We start from the raw sequence: 22,094 nt of genomic DNA on the forward strand, positions 1-22,094 counted from the left end.
TCCAGAATGCAGGGTGGAGAGAAAACGGATGAAAACACAGGAAAGAGCCCAGCAGACCTGGAGTGGGAAGTCCGGTGTCTGCAACAGGCCCAGGTGGACAGGAGAGAGGACGGAGCAGTGGCGGGACAGAAAGACATGACAGTTGGGAGTTTTACACAATTGTTATGGGACACAGAGTCACAGGTTGAAGAAGTCCTGCCAAGTCCAAGCAGGGTTAGTGCCAAAACCACCACAGGCGACCACATTTTGCAGTCGAACTGCTCAACAGCAGCCAGAGAAACAAGACCAGCCACCAGACCGAGGGGAAGTCGGGCTTGTTTTCCGTTCTCCTTGATTTTTTCTGAACAGCCACAGTCTGATTCTTTTTTTAAAGCTATGACATAGAGAGCTTGGTTCATTGTCTGGTTTATCCTGCTGCTGTTCATGGCCTTGAGTTGTGTGTTGGACAGGGAAGGCATCTCACCAGACAGGCGCGTAGACGGGCCAGGGAAGGCATCTCACCAGACAGATGCGTAGACGGGCCAGGGAAGGCATCTCACCAGACAGACGCGTAGACAGGTTTCCACGGTCGTTTGTGCAGTGGTGTTTTGTACTGAGCTCTGTTCTGATTCTCTCTTCTGGTAGCTTCTCATCTCCCAGACATCTCATTCTATGTGGAAGCGTAGGTTTGAGGCCTTCCTTAAGAGAGGAAAGCTTATCTTTAGTTTATAGAAATAAAAACAAAACCGTATTTCCAAGCAAAACTGACTTTATGTAGGTGTCTCCAGAGATGCAGCTTCAGCCGCCCTCGCCGATGCCGCTGAGGAACTGCTGGACCGTCTTGCATCACACAGCATGCCGCCCTCAGACGTGTCCATCCTGCACCACCTGAAAACACTGCTGCTTCTGCAAGATACTGAGAGATTGAAGCGTGCTCTGGAAATGTTCCCAGAACATTGCACGATGCCTCCTGGTAAGTACCGTACAATTTATTCAAGGTCCTGCTTAAGATACTCTCATCGAGGTTTGCCTCTAAAAGACTTACATGCCACCAAAACAGCAATGAGCTGGAAAATATGACGCTGCACATATGGCGTGGGAGAATGGAGTCCCACAGAGAAACAGGCTTCCTGCATCTCTGCTTGATATAAAAATATTTCACATAATATATGCAGAAACGCATGTGCAGTCTGAGTTTCCGGACTTGGGAGCTATCAACTCTTGGAGCCAAATTTTCCTAAGTTTCAATAGAAGTAAATTCATTTCTTCCTCTTTTCCTTCTCTCTATTGGTGTAGTAGATGGTAAATTTTTGCTGGCTTCCAACTGTCTGGTACCTTATTGGACCCCTGACGTGGTGATGATGACTTATTTTCCACCACATCCACTGGGCATCCTTTTCATGTAAACTGTTGTGTGCTGGGGCAGCTGTGCTCATGTCTTCCCAATGCCATGTGTGGTGACACAAGCTGTGGTGAGGGTATTCGGGCCACAGAAACTGGCAAATGCTGAAAATCTGAAGTCCAGGCTGTTGAGCCATTCACCTGCACACCACTGAGTGTAGAGCAGCACACTTGGCCCAGGGCCAGTGTGTGGCACCTGTCCCAGAGAAGGAGTCTCTGCAGATTTCGTGGAGGGAGTTTCAAAGTAAGTGTCGGGGGTGGTTTCTGTGCTTAGAAACCCACAGGGTTGCTGAGGTGTCAAGACTAGCATGTTAGAGAAGCCAGATAATGAACAGCGTTATATCACCGTGGTATGATGATGCCGTGGCACAGGCGCAGGGAGCCAGGGGCTGCGGGGACCATCAGCGTGCAGAGCATGTGGGTGCCAGAGGAGCTGCCTTTATGCAGAACGCCCTCCTCCGTCGAGGAGGTGTCGGCTGTGTGTTGCCCTGCGTGGTGCTCTGGGCTGTGGAGCCTGTCACTGAGGAAGCCTGGCAGGGTCCCCCCCGGGGCACTCGCTCCCTAGCTGAGGAGCTGGAAAAGAAGGACAAGAAGCCAGATACACGGTGAGATGCGTCGTAGCGCTCCAGGTAGATCCTGGGGATGAGGCTGTGGAGGAGTGGGAAGAGGAGGTGTTTTTGCAGCCAAGTGCACATGTGCTGAGGTGGGTGAACCCGTGTGTTTGGGGAGCTGCCAAGAGCCCGGTGGCTGGACCAGGGGATGGATGTGAGTCGCAGAAGGTGCAGAAGGTGGAGAGGTGACAGGGCCAGGCACATGGGAGGAGCCTGGTGGCTGGACCAGGGGGTGCGGATGACAGGGCCAGGTGCATTGAGTGAGTCTCAGAAGGGGGAGAGGTGACAGGACCAGGCACATGTGCAGCCTTGTGGGCTTCTACGCAGAGACAGGAGGTTCCTGGAGGCTATGAGGCTTCTGGGCTGTTATCTTGAGGCTGGATGGAGGGCATGGAGAATGGAGACCAGGTGGGTGCTGCTGAGGACCTGCTGAGAGGGGCCTGCAGCATAGACCAAGGTGCAGCCACGGGTTAGGCAGCTGTAGCCGATGTCCAGGTGGACTGTGGAGGTAGAACCAGTGGGAGCTGCAGAGTGGCCGGCGAGGCACTGGGAGGACCAGGTCACCGCGAGGAGGAGGTGGAGCTCCCAGAAGGATCGGGTTTGAGGTGACAGCACTGCCCGGAGCGTAGTGCTGGGTGGCTGTGCAGGTGCCAGTCAGACCTCGGGTTCCAGCTGAGGCTCAAGAGGGCCGTGGGGCCCAGAGTGCAGGGAGGAGAGAGATCAGGGACAGTGAGTACAGACGCCCACCAGGAGCGTGGCCAGGGGTCATGAGAAACGACACTGGAGGAGGACGCAGGGCCCACGGGCGGCAGTGGCGGAGGGGAGGAGCCCCACCGGGAAGGTGGCACCTGTGTGTGCAGGAGAGGGTGGCGTTGGCCCCAGGCCGGCATCTCTGTTTCTGGTTGGTCGTCAGGCCTCTTACAGCAAGTACTTAACAAACTTAGATTTCCATAACAAGATTTATCTCAAACCGCAAAAAAGCCAATTTTATTATGTTAAACTGATAGATTTTTATGAGAGATGAAAGTAAGTGATTTTAAAGTTTTAATTTTTTAAATTTTTGTTCTGTTTCTCACACTTGAGGCTTTTCTGACATGCACCAAAAGAGTTTTGGCAATTCTTTTTTGCATCAAAAGAATTTAGCAGAACCCCCAATATTAAAACAATTGGTTTCTTATGTTAAAATCATCGGACAGGTTTTGTATACACACATATTTACGTTAAGCCACTGATAGAACTAAACTGTGTGTAGGGATCTGATTTCTCTAAGAAAGGATTCCTTTGAGTTCTGTAGGATATGTGCTTACAGTTTTTCTACGTCAAGCTATTTTATGAAATGAAATTTTATGAACAATGAAGCTTTGTTTTCACACATTGTATTTGTTTAATGCAGACTTGGCATATAGTTTTTGAAATTAAGGGTTTTTTCCATAATACTGGCTTAGGAATTTAATTAGTCACTGTGTCTCTCACCTCCATAGGATGAGCACAGAAATCACATTTTAAAAGCAGGTGTGGGTGTTTTCTGCCGATCGTGTCTCCTGTCCCTCTTCTCTGGCTCAGCAGTTACTTTTCCTCAGTTGCGGGACTGCGTTCAGCTGGGACGCCGGCGTCAGGGCGAAGCTCCCCCGCTTCTGTGACGTTTTGTTACACACGCTCCTCATCAGTAGTAGCTGCCATTCCTTGAGTGTTCTCGCACGTGCACTGAGAAGGGCTGGGGACTGGCACCCTCCTCTAACCCTCGGTGAGGGAATTAGATTTTTATCTTCCTGACTGTTGGGGATTTCCAGAGCTCAGGCAGTTTGCCCCCGGGCGGGATGGAGCCTGCCTGGGCGGGGAGCATGGATGGGCTTCTGTTGTCTGTAGCTTGGCTCTCTGTGGTTGGAAGCTTCAGAAGCAGCAGATTCTAGGTGCAGCATTTGGTGCCCTGACAAGTTGTAAAACCTGACTTTGGGGAGAGCCCTCCCTGGCAGCCAGTGTCCCGCCATGAGCCCGGTGAGCACAGACGTCAGAGCCGGGACCGGCGGGCTCAGAGGTCAGACCCTGGGGACTGGTGGGCTCAGAGGTCGGAGCCGGGGCCCCGCTGTGGAAGCCCTGAGGGTTGTGGTAACATCAGGGGTGATTGTGGTGTCACGATGTGGTGTCTCGCTGCCTTTGGCTGGCGCTGCTGCAGCCCTGGTTTCATGACGTGGGCGCCACGTGGTCCTATGTTGTCTCACTTATGGCTCCACTTCTGAATTTTTTCTACTTGTTCACCCTTGACATAAACTTCTATTTCCTTTTCATTTCGGTTTGTATATGGGTTTTCTCTCAGGTCTGATTATAAGCCTGTAATATTGCACTGTAATGTTTTGAAGTGCAGGTGTAACAGAGCCAGTGAACCAAGGGTTCATGCCCCAGTGAAATACAAATATTCATAACTGAGCCAGTGTGTTGCCATACGGAGTACATAATGTGTGATTAGCAGGTGTAATGTGTCACTTTCAACATCATTTTTATGCCAGAGTTGCATTTTATTAGATTATTTGGGAGTTCACTTTGGGCCCAAAGGCTCATGTATACATAATAATAACTTCTGATTTTTCTTTTTGTCTTTGTTTTATTTTTTGTTTATTTCTGTTTTTTGCTTTCCAGACCATGCCAGAGTAATCTCAGCTTTCTTTAGTTACTGGATCACACGTATCCTCCCTGAGAAGAGCAGTGACTAAAGTGGAATAGCTCTTTAAGAAGAGCTCCGCTTTGATAAAAACAGGAAAGACAGATGTGAAATGGGCCTAGAGTGAGCTCTCTGGGAGCTTGAAAGACGCTTCTGCCGCATTATTTCTTCATGTGTTGCTCCTGATGGGTAAGGCGCCATCTGAGGCTGCGGAGGAGAAATTGGGGTAAAATGGAAATTTTTCGCCCATTTGCAATTATATATGTCTTGAATTACTACATCAAATGTGATTCTGTTTTTCTAATTATTGTAAAAATTGGAAATGGACATTCTGTTAAACTGTATCATGTGAAGCTCATATATTTTTATGAAGTTTTGAATCACCCTGTACCTGAAAATCTCTGTTGTAAGAATGCTTTCTAGGTATTAAAATATTCTAGTTTAAGTAGTCTGATTATACTTGAATTTCTTTTTTTCTCTTTTCTACTTTGTGAATCATATCAAGTACCAGTTTTTCCTGTTGGACTTTCTTTTTTGTCATAGAAGCAGTTGTCAGTTCTTGGTATTACTAAGTTTTAAAAGCATCAGTCAGGCTGGGCGCAGTGCCTCATGCCTGTGATCCCAGCACTCTGGGAGGCCGAGGCGGGCGGATCACGAGGTCAGGAGATCGAGACCATCCTGGCTAATACGGTGAAACCCCGTCTCTACTAAAAATACGAAAAAGTAGCCTAGCCAGGCATGGTGGCGGCGCCTGTGGTCCCAGCTACTTGGGAGGCTGAGGCAGGAGAATGGCGTGAACCCGGGAGGCGGAGCTTGCAGAAGCCGAGATGGCGCCACTCACTCCAGCCTGGGCGACAGAGCGAGACTCCGTCTCACAAAAAAAAAAAAGCATCAGTCAATTGGTACAACATTTGTGAGGGCAGTGGGCAGTGCCTCTGTCTATGTAGAGTTTTATTGCGGTAGAACATACATAAAACTCCATTTTAGTCATTTTTAGGTGCATAATTCAAAGTACCACATGCATTTGCCGTGCTCTGCCGGGACCACCATGCTCGTCCTGTTTGTGGTGAGAGCAACCCTCTGTGCCTTCCAGGACCCGCGTGTGCCCTGTCCTGCCTGTGAGCATCCGTGTCCCAGGCGCTGTGTGGTGCTCGTCTCCCTTCCTCTGGGGAATGGAACTGCAGGGTCACCTGGTGATGGCGACGTTCTGAGGGGCCGCCAGGTGGGCTGCTGGGCCCCCCACACCCCCAGTGCTGATCAGGGCCATTCTGACGGGTGGAGGTGGCGGCTCGGGGGTTGCTGTCCGCTTCTGTCTTTGGAGAACATCAGCCCAGACCACCCCTGCCCAAAGCTGATGCTCAGGTGGGCAGTGTGGAGGGAGGGGAAGGAAGCCCTGTCGTCCCCCTTGCCCCCTGTCCTGCCAGTTCCCTCCAGGTCTCTAAGAGACGTCTCTTCCACAAGCTGGAACCTTCTGGAAGCAGGTGAAACAGGGATGTTTCTGGCGCTGGAGACGGTCCCCTGGGATCTGGTGGTCATGCAGTATCCCCAGCTTGATGCATGTCGCAGGCCCTGGAGCACAGGCATGTGGCAGCGGACGCCACTGTTCCCAGCGTCACCCGAGGACAGGACGCAGGCCGCTCCAGATGGGGCATTCCCAGGAGGCCACACGTGAGGCAGGAGCTGCAGGTGCTGCTGCTTCACTGTCATTCAGCCTCAGGGGAGCTGGGGTCATCCTTAGGGCGCCCTGTCCAGCCCTGCCCTCCCTTCTCTTCCCCTAACTCGGAAGTCACTGTGAGGCGTGGGAGTGGCCAGGAGCCCCTCGTCCCATGGTAAGAACCTGTGCTGAAGTGACGCCAAGCCAGACTCCTGCCTCCACTGAGAACCTCCATGGCCTTGTGGAACCTGGGCTGTCAGAGGCAGCAGCCTGCAAACCTCCCGTTTAAATGCTGCTTTTTTTTTTTTTTTTTTTTTTTTTGAGATGGAGTCTCACTCTTGTTGCCCAGGCTGGAATGCAGTGGCACCATCTCGGCTCACTGCAACCTCCGCCTCCCAGGTTCAAGCGATTCTCCTGCCTCAGCCTCCCGAGTAGCTGGGATTACAGGCATGTGCCACCACACGCAGCTAATTTTGTATTTTTTATTTCTAGAGATGGGGTTTCTCCATGTTGGTCAGGCTGGTCTTGAACTCCCGACTTCAAGTGATCCACCCGCCTCAGCCTCCCAAAGTGCTGGATTACTGGCGTGAGCCACTGTGCCTAGCCTAAATGCTTCTTAATTAATAGCACATGCTTTGCAAATATGAAAATAAATTCAATATTGGCAAATTCATAATTTTACTATTCTTAACGTCCCACTTGTGTCTTTTAATGATGAACCATCTCCACTTTCTCCATCCCCTGCAAGTGAATGTGTCATTGCCGGGGGGGCAGTGGGGAATGTGTCGGCCTTTTCCTGCGTTCCACGGAATCCCTGTAGGTTACACGGAATCCCCTGTAAGTGCCACGGGATCCCTGTGGATGCCACGGAATCCCTGTAGCTTCCAGAGAATCCCTATAGGTGCCACGGAATCCCTGCCATTGCAGGGGGCGGTGGGGAATGTGTCAGCCATTTCCTGCGTTCCACAGAATCCCTGTAGACTCACTTCTTGCTTCTGTGATCCTGGGGGCTTTACTTTGTGAAACCTCCTGCATTCACTTCCTGATCCTGAGAATATTGAGGAATAGGGGTACAGTGGAGCAGGTGGAAGTTTAGGGTTAATTCGTTTTGTGTGTCATTCTGATTCCAAAAGGGAAAATGCATCTTCTACAAAACAAAAGCAAATAAATCTTGTCTCTAATATGCCAGCATAGATATGATAATCTGTTTATTCCACTGTGTTTGAAGTTAGATAATAATTAAATCAATTTATCTTCTACAATAGTGCAAACTACTCATTCAGTTCATGTAATTTATTTTCTGTAAACCATGTCAGTTAAGACAGGCAGAGAAGGAAGCACTCAGGAGCATGAGGAATTGTCATCAGGTTGCTAATATTAAGACAGTTGTGCCTAGAAGGAAAAAACACAGAATTTCTGAGCCCGTCAGTACTGCCTGCACCCTGGGACCTCCACCTGTGTCTGCAGAGCCTGAGCAGAGAGGGCTTGCATGAGCCCATCTCCAATTTGCTTCCCAGGCCCAGCTGCCGCCCGGCTCCAGGGCAGAACTGTGGTGGGTTCGGGAGACTCCAGGGCCCACAGGGTCGGTTCTGGGCTTTGCCTCTCTCTGCAGCTCTTGCCCCGAGCACTCTCCAGGTGACGTATCCTCTCATCCTGGGGCTCGTCAGAGAATCACAGGGATGGGTTCCACCCCCTCCCAAATAAGACGCGTGCATGCCTCCGGCCGCCTCACTCCCACATAAGAAGCGTGCATGCCTCCACCCCGTCTCACACCAGTATTGGGTACAGCTTTGAAGGGGTCAGAAATTCCTTAAAACCTATTCAACAGGGTATTGTGGTGCAGTGAGTTCCCCACCAGGCTACTGAGGGCTTTTGTCCACTGCCTGAACCCTGAAGGCTGAGCAGCGAGCCAAGGTCACAGCGCCCCGCAGAGGAGCAGACATCCCAGTAACCTGGAGCCAACCCGAGAACTGTCCAGGACCTGGGGTAGGAGCAGGCATCCCCAGAACCTGGAGCCAGCAACCGCCCGGGAGAGTAGTTCCATTGCTCATGGCCGGCAGCAAGCCCGGGAACCCACGCAGAAGCAGCTCGGAAGCTGCGGGTCTTAGTGCTGTCCTGCGGCTGTCCAGGCAGGCTGTGTCCCAGCCATTCTTTGATCTCTTGCTCCCTCCCAGTTTGGGCCGGGGCCGGGGCCGGGGATGGAGGAAACTGAATTCTAAAATTTTTATCGTAACAAGTATTAATGAATTTTATTCTTCTGCATAACAAATGACCACAGGCCCAGTGGCTTGAAATGACACCATTTGCCGCCTCACAGTGTCGGTACAGGGTGGGGATTCCGCGTAGCCATGCGGGGACCTCTCTGTGGACCCACCGGCTGCCAGCAAAATGCTGTTCCTGTGACCACAGGACAGAGGCTCCGAGTCCTTGCTGGCTGACACTGTGGCCGCCGCCACTCCTCGAGGCCCCAAGTCCCAGTCCTGTGGCCCCTCCAACCTGGCAGCCAACCTCAGGGTGGCAGAAGAGCCCTCTGGTATGGAGAACCTCTTTTTAAAGCTTGCATTTGACTCCATCAGGCCTGCCCAGGTAATCTGCCTGGGCAGATTACCCAGGAGGGGCAGGTGACAGGGCCAGGCTAGGCCCTCCTGTCCCTGTGGTGAGGCTGGGTGAGGAAATCCAGGAACCACAGTCCAGCTGCAGCCCCAGCCCTGGGAGCCAAAGACTGGGGCCCAGCCAGAGGCCACTTGGGCACGAAGAAGGGTAGCAGCAGCTGGAGCTAAGAATGGCCTCTAGAAAGGGGCCGTGCCAGCCACTCTCTCAAACGTGGTCTATGGGGATGGGTTGGGGCCCCTCCTGGATGCCCCCTGGGGGCTGGTGGGCCCAGCCTTACATTTGGACATTAAAGACAAAGGAAACGCCAGCCAGTCAAACCACCTCTGCCATTCTTCCTCTTCCGGGGGTGGCTGGGTTGAAGGCAGTGCTCGCGTTCATGACCCTTTCTCTACGTCTGATTTGTCACAGATCCAACAGCATCCTGGATCTTCTTCTGAAAATCCCTCTCATTTTCACAAGGAATTTCTGCATATTACTCAGTCCTTTAATTTAATGTGGCATGGCATTTATATCATTCTAGCCTCCACCCTCACTCCTGATGAAAAAGGGCGCACCTGGCGTTCAGCTGAAACTCATGCAGATGAACTCCATAATCAAGCCCCTGTACGAAATCCAGTGGCCAACGATGCCATTCCCCGCAGAGACCCAGACTGGATTTACCATCAGGGAGACTGGCACAGTCTGCACTGACGGAGCAGGAGCATCGCCATCTTAGACAAGCATCACCACTGTAAGTTCTGGTTTAGAAACCACCTAAATCCAGCCCCAAAACATCAGCCTAATGGCTAATGTCAACATGACCTTAAACCACAAATGAAACCTCTGACCAGAGACGTGCCAACCCCGAGATAACCTTCCCTCTGACCAGAGACATTCCAATCCTGCAATAAGACTGTCCTCCACACAGAAACATTCCTAGCCTGTCATAAGCTGCCCCTCCCAGAACTCTTAAATACCCTTAGTCTCTAAGAGAAAAGGCTCCTGACCAAAATTGGGCAGAAGCCCCTCTCCAGTTTATTCTCCAAAATAAACCTGTCTTAGACTGTTGAGCTGCTTTTCATGTTTCTTTCTTCTTTCTTCAACTCTTGCAGTATCCATCACCATTATTGTTATGGTTTCCTATTCCACATTGCAACCAGCCTTTAAGAAACTACAATTTGTTGAGTTTTGCTGTTGTATAAAAAAATCCATATTTATTTGAGAAAGCGATTAACATACTCCCCTCTTTCCCATTCTATTAAACGTTTGCTAATAGTAAAATTATTTGCTATTAAAAATTATTTTTCACTAAAATGCATTATTTAGGTTAACATACAAGGAGTGTATTGTTTATCTTAAATGAATTAATCCATAATGTTTAAGTTTCTGCTTTGGCTTCTAGGCTGGAGCATGCTGGGGGCTCCTCGGGGGGCTCTTCAGAGCGAGGGGGTCCTGAGGCCAGAAGTCTGGGAACCACTGCTGTGCACCATTTGGCACAACACTAGCCAAGGCCCCTTGCAGAAATGTTCATCCCAGACCTGCAGCAGGAAAGACGCAGCGTGAGTGGGGATGTCCTTTATGTCCAGAGGCAAGTAAGCCCCAAACTTTGACACTTGTCAGAGTGACAGGGTCCCAGGGGCGAGCTCTGGCTGATTTCAGCCTCAATGTGAACAAGGTCATTAATGGAGGACAGCGCATTACAAAGGGCAGCGTAATCCATGGTTTGTGGTCCATAGCACCAGAGCGCAGGTGGGGAAGGTCAGGAGGAGAAAGCTCTACTTCTCACAAAAAAGTGGGGCAAACAAACATAGAGATGACAGAATTAGAAAAGTGTTCATCGTCCACAAGGGAATAATAACCAAACCCAACAAGGATGATCCAGATGCTAAAATCACTGGGTCAGATATTTTGGGGAAGGGGAGAGTCCCAAAGCCTCACATTACCCCACAGGTGACTTGCGGATTTTGAAGGGGAGGAGCAGCTTTGCAAGGGGGATCCAGCCACTGGCACTGAGCACCCGGACGGGAGACTCTTAGGAGAAAACAGAAAAAGGAGGAACCAGGGGAGTTTAGAAGATGCCGTGGGGATGAAGGGCATGTCCCTTGAGGACCGTGCCATTAGTGAGGCCATTCGGAGAGGACTTGAGAATGGCTGTGGTCACGGTCAGTTCAGGCCTGGTGGGCAGCGCTACAGCCTGATTTGGGGGAGTCTTCAGGCCATGAGTCTGCAGGCACAGAGACAGCCCTGCGGCGTCATCTGTGGAGGCTGAAGAGGGTGCCCCTGGTGTCCACCTGGGCAGGGGGAGGGACCTGTTGGGATCAGGTGTAACTGTGAGAACAGCACAGTGGATGGGTGGTCTCTGCACCTGCGTGCATGGAGGGAAAAGTAAGACAGGACAGGATGTGTCACGAAAAACATTATCATGAGTTAAAAATGAGGCACGTACAACAATAGAAATCCTGCAAAAATATATTTAAATAATACACTCTCTACTGTGTGTGACTGTGCATGAGAGAGGAGTGGAATGGGAGTGGGGCACAGAGGAAAGAAGGAAGGAGTGCAGAGGACAGAATGGATGCAGATAAGGAGCGAGCAAGCCAGAGAAAAGGCCATGCATGCCCCCGGAACGATGCCCCATGATGAAGGTTACTGCGTGATCCACTTGGCCCCTGGGTCCCAGGAACTGACCACAGCAAAGAAGAAAAGAGGAGCTCCTGCGAGGGCAGGTGCCGGTGCACCATCGTCCAGAACACGAGACCCACACCTAGGTAAGAAGGTAAGTCTATGTGAGAGCAGGGCAAATGAAAACAAGTGAGACTCCTGTTACATACAGTCCTGGGTGTGCTGACATAGAGAATTCCTCTTTGCAGGCTTAATGACTATTTGCCATGTTGGATTTGCTTACAACCTGCCTGTGGCATGAGGGCGTCTGAGCGTAAAAGTGAAAGAGCGTTTTAGAATAAGTTGGACAGTTTCTGTCTCCTATCTAGAGTCAGCCAAGTCCTTGCTGTTAGAAAGACAGGTGGAGCTGAAGAACAAAATCAAACGCGGCTATTCTCCCTAGTCCCTTGGGGCGTGACTTGGTGTGGGCTTGGCCTGAGGTCCCATCGTGCATCAGGGCTCGGCGGAGACCACTTGGGGTTGGTTTTCCTTTTTGTTGTTCTCCATGTCTTTCTGTGGTGAGTTGGGCTGAAGGGAATTTGTTACTAAAGATCATCAAAGTACTCAAGTGAGCACCAGGGCGCAACTCCCCAGGGCGCTGGCGTCCAGCCTGAGATGATTTGGTCACCGCGAGCAAAGCCATTGTGACCCGCTGTCTCCAGCTTGGCAGGTGTTCCCACCCTGGGTCCCGCTGGAGGCACAGCAGCCACGGGGCGTCCTCTCCTAGGGCAAACCCATGATGTATCCACCTGCACTGACACCACGGACACCACTGCCCGCCCCTTGCAGCAACGGGGACACTGATGTCGGCCCAAGTCCTTATGGGGATGTCTCCGTGGCGGCCTTGGGGGGATGTCACTGTGGTGGCCTCGGGAATGTCACCTAAGCCATCTCTGGTAGCTGGTGAGAGGTTCCTTTCCATCTTCCCCTTCAGTGTGTGTCTTTACATAGTTGCCAATACGGATCCATAATTTTTGAATTTATTTAAAACTGTAGTCAACATTGTTTGATGTATAACATACATATAGAAACATAATAAACCATAATGTCACACCTCCTGGAATTCTCACAAAATGCCAAGACCCCTGTAACCCACACCCAGAACGGGAAACAGCCCTCCCCAGCGCTGCAGCCCCTCGAGGAGGCCCCCTCCTAGCTCCGCCCCTCCAGTCACTCCAGGTTTTCTCTTACCAAGCTTCTGAAGGAGCTTCCTGGCCGTCCATCCTAACGGTAGCACAATATGCTAATAAGTTAACGGACCTCAATTAACTTAGCTATTCTTTTATTTGTGAACTGTTACGTTGCCTTAGGATGAACAGGGTCTTAAAGTCTTAGGTGTATTTTGCATTATTTTCTTACTTAGGTTGAAAGAACTGGGGCTTTTGAGGCAAAGTCTACTACACTTAAAAAATACATTTTTATTGTGATAAAATACACATACTATAAAATTTACATTTTAAAATACAGAGTTCCTAAACCTAAACTCTGTCCCCATTAGACAGGAACTACGCACCTGGCAGCCACCGACCATCCTACCTTCTGTCTCTGTGGCTCCGACTCCTCTGGGGACCTCTCCTCGGTGCCACCCTCTAGGATTCGTCCTTCTGTGACCAGCTTATTTCACTCACCATAACCATTCTCAGGGTTCCTTGTGTTATAGCCTGTGTCGACTCCCCTTCTTTTTTAAGGCAGAATTCAAATTCCATTTGTTAAAAGAAACACTTCAACTGAATTAAATTTAAAGGAGTTTAATTGAGCAATGAATGATTCATGAATCGGGCAGCGCCAGAATCACCGCAGATTCCGAGAGACTCCAGGGATGCCTCATGGTCAGAACAAATATACAGACAAAAAAAAGGGGTGGGGGGGAGTGATGTATAAAAATGGGCAGAGAGGTGCAGAATAGCTGGATTGGTTCCAGGTTGGCGTTTGCCTTATTGAAACAGTTTGAACACTCGGCAGTCTATGCGTGGTTGACGTATGGCCGCTGGGATTGGTCAAGACTCGGCCACTGTCACAGGCACAGACTCCTGAATTAGGTTTTCAGTCCTGTCTGCTATTAAGGTGAGTTACGGTTCGTCCACAAGGACTCAAATATAGATGTCCTGGCATCCTTCGCCGGCCATGTTTAGTTCGCGTTAGCACATTGCACTGTGTTTGTTCATTTGCATTCATCTGTAGATGGACATGGTGCTGTTTTTGCCTTTTGGCTGTTGAAGTAATGTTGCTCCGAACGTGGGTGTACAAGCACCTGTTGAGTTCCAGCTTTCAAGGTGGGAGTTTATGCCCAGAAGTGGAAGTGCTGGATCATACAGTAATTAAATTTGGGTTTCGTTTTCTGAGGAACTTTCACATCGTCTTCCACAACGGCTGCACCGTTTTTCATTCCCAGCAGCGGCGCTCGAGGGTGCTCGTTCCTGCTTATCCTCACCAGCACTTATTTCTGGTTTATAACAGTACATGATAATCATCCCGATGGTTATGAAGCAGCACCTCGTGGTTTTGATTTGCATTTCCATGCTGATGAGTGGTGTCAGACGTCTTTTTGTGTGCGTGTTGACCTTTGTATATCTTCTTAGGAGAAATGTGCATTCCAGTCCCATGCCCACTTTTGGGTTTTGTTTACCACGGCTTTTATAAACCAATTCTACATCATATGAGCTGTGTGCCTCTGGTCTCTCCAAGTAGCTTAAATTCTCTGAGCCCGAGGCATCTCCTAGGAATGAAGATGCCCTGTAAGCTCAACACCATTATTCACGCCTAAGACAACTAACACCAATTCTCTAGCATGCCTAAGACAACTAACACCAATTCCCTAGCTTTTGAGTGACCATAGGAATTATCACCAGAACACGACACTTTGGAAAGTGAATGAGTTGGGATTAATAATTATGCCGGAACAGCAGGTGTGAGCCAGAATAATCCCAGGCAAGCTCGTGGTCACTTTATGTGATATCAACTCCACTCCGTTCCTATTTGGATTTCCCCACTGTCCCCAGGACGTCTTTCCAACCAGCAGCCAACAGTCAGGCTCTGCATTTGGTTGCGGGCCTGTGTTGTCTCATTGATCTCTGTCTGCTGCTTCCCTAAAGGTGGTGACTGCTGGGGCCAGGCCACAGTCTCGCTCTTGTGCAATGGATTCTCCCTCCATCACGTAACCTTTCCTTCTGCCAGCTGCGTTTCCTGCCACCGGAAGTAGGGTCTGCAGGCGTCGGATTCAGAGGGCATGTGGGTGCAGGGTGAGCTCAGGGAAGGCGTCGGTGGGGTGGCATGGAGCACCAGGGCAATCCCTTGTCTGAAGAGGTGACTGCAGAGCCGTCGCTGGTAAACCCATGCAGAGATGCCTCAGCGCCCGCAGACGCTCTGCCTCCAGGTCCCTGATGCCTCGGCAACTGTCAACGGCCTTTTCCTAAATCAGTGCCTTCATCTGGGTTGCAAAATAGTCGATCTAATTTTACCGTTCCTGCCACATTTATTACCAAGCATTCTGTGTAAAAGGTATTTTCTCAAGAGGAGATGAAACAGTTTCTCTTAAGCAAGGGAGAGCTGCTGAAGTCAATCCCTTTCCTCACTGATTTCCAAGTAGAGAGTTGACAATGATGTCGTAGTGGCCGCTGAAGGGAAATGAGATGCCCTGCCCCTCCCACTCCATTTCAGCCTCTCTCTCCCCTCACTCTTCTCCCCCAACCCTGCCTGTCCCTCTCTCTCTGGCTCTCCTCTCCCCGCCCCCAGCTCTCTGTCTCTCTCCCTAATCCCCCTTCCCACTACGTGGACTCCCAGGTTCTTCTTTGGCCAGTGGGAGCCCCTCTGGGCTGGCTCCTGCATCTTCTCCACCTGCCCCATTGCCAAGGGCACTTTCTTGCTCTGAAGGCCCCGAAGCCCCACGCTCACCTGAAACTTTCCGTGCCCCAGAGCTGGGATCAGCTGCTTCTCCAAGGAGCCCTGGGATGATATGTTTAAAGACAGATTTCAAAATTAGAATCAGTATTTTCAAAATCCCTTTCCCTCTTTTCCCACTCCCACCCACCCCAGCGTCTCACAGTATCAGGCAGGTTTAGGAGATGAGGACCCTGTAAACCCAGCGCCACTTCTCTTCCCAACCCTGTACTAACAACTTAAGCTGGACCAGACATGAACTTAAACCCAAAACAACTGACATTGACTTGCAGCGTCTGATTCAACTTAACTGAAATGCGGTATCCATATTGGCCTCAATCTAGCCGTGGCAAGTATGTGCGATAAGCCAGGGACTGTGGTTCCCCAACAACGCATCTTCCTGAAACCACTGAACCCGTGCAAGACTAGAGCTCTACCGTGCACGAACGAGGGCTGTTCTTGGCTGCGATGATTAACATCTGCTGTCATTTGTAAACTGTTTACACACCGCCTTGGCGACGGGACCCCAGATCTACTTCCCAGTCACACTCTCCTGGGCTCTCCTGGGATTTCACTGGGACCTTTCACCATGGTGAAGCCTCCTGCGGTGGCCGCGGCCCCTTGCTCTCGCTTTACGAGGTCAGGTCTCGGCTCTGCAGGCCTTGGAGCCCACAGCAGAGAGACCCTTTTATCAGCATGGGCTGTGGGGCGGCTGCACCTCCTCAGGTCAGGGTGGCCTGAACTTGCGTCCTGCGCCTCATGTCCTCCTTCTCTCCCGCCGTTGGGCACGGCGCCAGCTCTGGAATCTGAGCGTTGGCACGGTGGCTCCCTGGCCGGCTGCCTGGCTGCTTCCCTCTCCGTGCCTGGGGCCGGCCTCGGGGGCACCTGCAGTCACGGGGCGGCTGCTGCTGGGAGCTCAAGCCCATTTCATCCTCTCTTTAGGAGGTGCCCATGTCCTGCCCAGGATGGTAACTGATGAAAAGCGAGTTGAGGCGACAAGGGCCGCCCTTTCAGTGGCATCCGTGAGTTGGATGTCAGTCCCCAGGGCAGAAAAAGGAGAGCCCGCTCTGCCTGCATTCTCTCCTGAGACTGTCACTAAAGCTGGAACAGGGAGGCCCAGTGCGGACAGGGCTGCGGAGTCAGACCCGGGACAAAGTGCTGACTCGGCCTGGCGGAGGCCGGCATCCTCCTCGACAGCACTGAAGGGGAAGTAGCTCCCTCCCACGCACAGAGGAACGCGGGCTCCACGCCGGGCCGCACACTTAACACACGTTCAGCTCTGTGCACTCCCAGCATGGAGCCAGCACCAAGACCGCACCCTGCCAGCCTTGTTCTTCTGAACATGCCCCAAAGCCAAGCGCAGGACGTGCAGGTCACACTCAGCAGGGAGGCACCACGTGGCCGGGGTCACTCAGCGGCAGGGAGGCTCCACGTGGCCGGGGTCACTCAGCGGCAGGGAGGCTCCACGTGGCCGAGGTCACTCAGTGCAGGGAGGCCCCACGTGGCCGGGGTCACTCAACAGGGAGGCCGCCCCCGCCTAGCCTGGTCCTGGGGTGCTCAGGCCCCGCAGCCCTGGGTGTCGGATGTTGCAGCTGCCGCCTTCTCCCTGACGCCCACCACACGCTTCCCCGGGCCTAGTCCTGTCACGTCTCCTCCCAACCTGGGGCCACCGCTGCTCCCAGCCCTGACACCGATTCCTGGGAAGCGCTTGCTGGCGCCCAGCTGTCAGCTCACCTGCTCTGATGAGCCGTCCGCCCTGTGCAGCTGCTCTGTCTTCGCGTGGACGGACAGCACCGGCGCCCGCGGACGGACAGCACCGGCACTCATGGTCAGGCTGCTCAGCCAGGGGCCACAGAGCCTCGGAGCCGCGTCTTCCCGCTCCTGCCTCCTGGAGGGAGTGCTTCATGATCTGAGCCCACCTTCCTGCGGGAAGAGCTCAGAGCAGCCGGCGCTTGGCACCCCTTCCCCCCACCCTCTCGGGAGAGGTGCGGTCCTGGAGTCTAACGAAGGTGACAACAGGGCTTACCTCTCCCCTGTGGACCCTCCCCCCAGGGCCAGGGGCTCTGAGCATCTCCACCATGCACAGGATATACCCACCCTGGAGTTCTGTGTGCTTGACCTTGAGGACAGCACAGAATAAAATAAAGCCCTGCTATTAGCCAAGAAGCCAGGTTACCACACTCTGAGCGTACAAGCCCTTTCGCAAACTCTATTCTTGTTGTTTTCAGGGTGAAATGCAAAGAAATAGGTATGTGTTATTTTAACTAAATACTTGGTTATTCTAAAGACAGCTCCACTGGCACAGATATGCCATCTCTTGCTCTCCCTGGATGCTGGTAGGTGCTGGTGGACGGGAGGAAAGCCTGGCCTCAGTTTCCTGCCCCCATGTCTAAATTCATCCAGGCAATAAAGTGCATCTGTGTCTGTACAGGCAGTAACTCAGATCAGCCCTTCCACAGTGGCACACGGTTCCACAGAAAATCCTGTTATCAATAATAGCATCTGAAAGAATTTGGGAAATCACCCTGCTGAGCTTAACATATTTGCACTAGTATGCAAATATCCTTGAACACACCTGCTGGAACTAATCCACTCAAAACTATGCAGAGATTACAGGCAGGAAAATGTCCTGGGTATAGATTTATGGGAAATGACAGAACTGCTCTCTATTTTTGCCTTTGGAAAATTAGATTCCCAGTATTATATATTTGAATCTACTATCATTATGCAATTGTTAAATTTCCTCTTTAATTTTCATCTCTGACATGTGGTTTTTACCCAGTCATCAAAATATAAAATAACTGTTTCAATCACTTGCAAAGGAGCTTTCTTTCCAGTATTTTCAAAATGTAAAACATGGAAGTATGATTTGTTGTTCTGCATTTAAGATGCACTTTGGCAGTGGTGGTGCCAGGCCGGTGGCCACAGGGCTGCCCCGTGTTCACATGGAGTGCACGCTGGAGCAAAGGGAAGAGCCAGAACCAGCGGACTCCTTCCTGGCTTCCTACTTGGGATTAAAAACCCCTTTTGTTCAGATGTCTGCTGTACTTTTGGTTTTTTGTTTGTTTGTTTGTTTGTTTTTGCTTTTTCTTTTCTCTGGTGACCTCGGCCACAGGCAGCTGTGTGATTTGTGTCCAGTTTGGGACACGACTGTGTCAGCCCCACAGGTCCCAGCACCTCCCCTCCTGTGACCTGGAGTCAGCGTCCTTGCCATGGGCCTGATGTGTGGATGTGAGTGGTTTCCATTAAAGTGCACAGGATGATGGTGAGAGTCCACGCTGGGGCTGCTGTCACGATACCCGAGACGGGTTCATCCGTAAAGAAAAGAAACGTATTTCTCGTAGTTCTGGGTGCTGGGAAGTCCACTGTGAAGGGGCTGACGTTCTAGGGAGGGGACGCATTCAGGCCACAGCAGCCTTCAGGTGAGCAGTGTTGTGCCTTTCGCTTTCTCTGGTCTCTTCACAGCCTGTTTCTAAGATGCGCACACGTGTTGCTGTCTGTGCACCTCACGGTGGATTCTAGCTGCTGTCTGACCTGCCATCGTTTGCATCGGCCACACTGTACATTTCCATTGCTGTGGCAGGAACTAATTGTCCCCATGTCCATTCTGCCCTCCTCCTTTCACTGATGCGGTGAGTTTTAACTTGCAGGTGCACACGGCGTATAACTGTTCTGGCCAGTGAGGTCCTTAGGGAAAGCAAAGGCTGCAACTTTCAGGCCAGGCCCTTATGAAAAATCTGTCTACCCATCTCCCATCCCTCCTCCCAGGGGCTGGAGTGCTGTGACGTGACTGTAGGGAACCAGCTTCAGCCTCGGGGATAGACCATCTGCCAGCAGTAGAGCAAGACTGAAAGACTCAGAGTCCAGCTGGCCCCGTGGGCAGGGCCCCGTCTCCCCTGAACCTGTCACCCCACAAATGCAGCTCCCCTAATGATGACACTCCCTGATACCACAGAGAAGTCCTGGGAGCAGCTATAGGATGTCACCTTGGGAGACGGTGGGGAGTGTTTCTGGGGATCATCCAGGAGAGTGAGCTGGCCTGACTCCATGGGGGCTGCCAGGCAGCTTCCCGGGTTGCCTGGACCCCTTCACCAAGGGACCATTCGTTTGTATTTTCCCTCCTAGCAGACCTACTGTGCTATCTGCTGCCTTTCCAGTGTGACTCACTGTTTCCTTTTCAAATTGCAAGTCCTTTTAAAATAAAAATAAAAATTTGTTTTCAAATTGCAAGTCCTTTTTAAATTATCCTACACACAAATGTCTACCCTTGTGTAGGTCCAGTGCCAAGGTAAAATTCACTCAAACTCCTGCCAGACCCTCCTCTTTGCCTAATTCTGGATTTCATTAAGAACACAGACTCAGCATCCACTTGGTAAGGTTCACGCGTCTTGTCGCCAGTGCCACCGTTGTTAGTAACAGTTGTGGTTCAGAGACAACCAGTGGCATGACAGGATTCAATTCCTGAGAGGTAGGATCCCTCCCCTTTGTGATCCAGAAATGGTTACGATGACCCCACCTTTCTCTGAAAGCAGGGCATGTAACCGCTGCCAAGGGCGCGCCGAGGGCCTGAGCACAACTCCCACCACCTGTGTGGACAGGCTACCCCAATACACTCAGCCTTGGCGTGTGCACCTGAACACTGGGATGACGTTCTCCCTCACGGGATTTTGAGAAGGATTAAATGAGGACCCTGTATGAACATGGAGTGCTCGGTAGGCCCTCGGCACAGATTAACTGATGTGAATTGCTTTGCCACGTGACTTCTGGGATGAGCCTGTTTCCCAGCAAGACCAGGTGTGGGCAGCACACTTCTGCACCCCTGGGGCACCTGGTTCACTGGACACTCACCGGAGGCACCAGCAAGGAATTTGCAGAGGTCACGTGTCGCCTGTATTGTTCACAGCAGGCACCACCAGGCCCTCCTTTGCCGTCTTCTTCATGACAAGCAGGTGCAGGGGCAGGGGAAGGCGGGGCTCTGATGCGCCTCCCGGTGGACGCGGCCCTCAGTGAGGTGGGGCTGCGGCTTGCACGGCTCCCTCAGCATCCAGCCTCGCGGCAGGGGCTGGGCCACAGGACCCCAGGAGAGGCTGGTGCTGTCAGGACGTAGTTCATCTGCCTGGCACCTTCCATCAGTTCCCCCCAATGCCAGTTTTATTACTTGGGAATAAAATGCAGTTTCCAAAATGGATTTCTGTTCTGCATTTAATTAAACACCAGTTTAGGCAAATTTCCCAATTTTTGTGAGAACTAAAGATTTTTCAAGGACTTAAATTGTTATTCTTGGTAGGATCATTTTTTTTAATCTATGGAGAATCATCCTGAATACATACGGCTGCTGTAGGCAGAGAAAAATGTTTTTTCTCCTTTTAATTAGAGCTTTTGAATCGCTCTATCAGTTTTTCTCAAAGTCACTCTAGTTTGTGACACTGTGAAGCCGGTTTGAGTAAACATGGTCTTCTCCTGCTTGAGTCTCATAATGTTTGGTTCATGGAGACGTCATTAAACCTCTGCTGAGGAGCAAGCGAGTTTTGATCACTTTTGATAATGGCTGCCATCTTGCAAGGCCAATGCCAAACCTTCAGAGAAAGAATTACAACAGCTCCTGCTTTAAACAATCTGTGTTTCTCCACTGCACGTCGTCCTAGAGTAACTGCATGTTGGAGACAAATGAGAGCAGCCAGTGCCAAAAACATGCATCTCAGTGCATCTCACGGATGTGCAGACGTGGCACTCAATGTGCAGAAATGCCTGATGATCCCATTAGCACCGGTTCCATTTCAGGACAGAAGGAGCCAGTGGGGGCCAAGCGTGAAGTGGATAGCACAGCTGGAGCTGTGGTGAAAGATACCAGGACCCGAAAGTCCTAGAAATTCAGATTTCTGGGCTGGGCACCATGGCTCACGCCTGTAATCCCAGCACTTTGGGAGGCTGAGGTGGGAGGATTGCTTCCAGGAGTTTGAGACCCACCTGGGCAGCAAAGCAAAATTACAGAAATTCAAATTCCTGCCAACTCCCAAGCCTCCACAGTCGCCTCCCTGACACCACGGTCAGCCACGCCCTGCACTGGGTCAGGGCTGAGGGAACGATGGCAGGATGATGGCAGGTCTCTCATAGAATTCCTTCCGAAGAAAGATGAGGGTTGGGGGACAGCAAGGACAGCACGACCCTCTGCCATCAGGTTCAAGAGATTTACCTTTTCAAGCACAGCTTCAGGCATGCAGGCATGCAGTGTTTTCTAAATAATCAAAGCATCTTTTACATTAAAAATGCCAGAATAATCCCTGCTTGTGTAATTTCAGGGGGAGAGTTAAACTGAAAGTTTTTTCAACAATAGGAAATCATTTTGGGGCAAAGTCCACAAGGCCCATTTCCGGTGGGGACCGGACGGGGTCTCCTTGCAGGTGCGTCCCGATGCAAGGACAGTGCATCTGTGTGGTCACAGCTCAGCTCAACGCAGACTCCAGTGCCAGCCGAGGGGAAGGGGCCTTCCCTGCCAGGGGCCGCACCCACCTCCCCCGGGGTGAATGAAGCTCAGGTTCACTGCTCTGTGTGGACTTTGTCTCTGAAATCCCCTCACCCTGACTCAGGCCTTGAATAAAAATTTCATTTTTCAGAAAGCAAAGAGGAGAGATTACAGCCGTGACCAGCCCGTGGGAGGAGGCGG

The 22,094-nt window shown here is 51.3% G+C and overlaps 1 protein-coding gene and 1 pseudogene across 4 annotated transcripts in view; both read left to right on the forward strand.

Annotated features, from left to right (window-relative positions):
• Positions 1–8,901, forward strand: part of ERICH1 (glutamate rich 1) — a 63,710-nt gene extending 54,809 nt beyond the window's left edge. The window contains exons 5-8 of one of the 4 annotated variants that reach the window (XR_004059249.1): positions 758–952; positions 4,626–4,836; positions 5,741–6,315; positions 6,794–8,901. Coding sequence is in view for 1 of the 4 variants with exons in the window: in XM_010363106.2 (XP_010361408.1) it covers positions 758–952; positions 4,626–4,699 (269 nt within the window). In the remaining 3 variants the exon portion in view is untranslated. Of the gene's footprint in view, positions 1–757; positions 953–4,625; positions 5,096–5,740; positions 6,592–6,793 lie in introns of those variants that run through there. The other 3 variants (XR_747947.2, XR_747948.2, XM_010363106.2) reach the window with 3 other exon arrangements.
• LOC104662211 lies at positions 8,901–19,617 on the forward strand (annotated as a pseudogene).
• Positions 19,618–22,094: the final 2,477 nt, after the last annotated feature.

Source organism: Rhinopithecus roxellana, chromosome 9, assembly GCF_007565055.1.
Source record: "Rhinopithecus roxellana isolate Shanxi Qingling chromosome 9, ASM756505v1, whole genome shotgun sequence".
Classification (NCBI taxonomy): Eukaryota; Metazoa; Chordata; class Mammalia; order Primates; family Cercopithecidae; genus Rhinopithecus; species Rhinopithecus roxellana.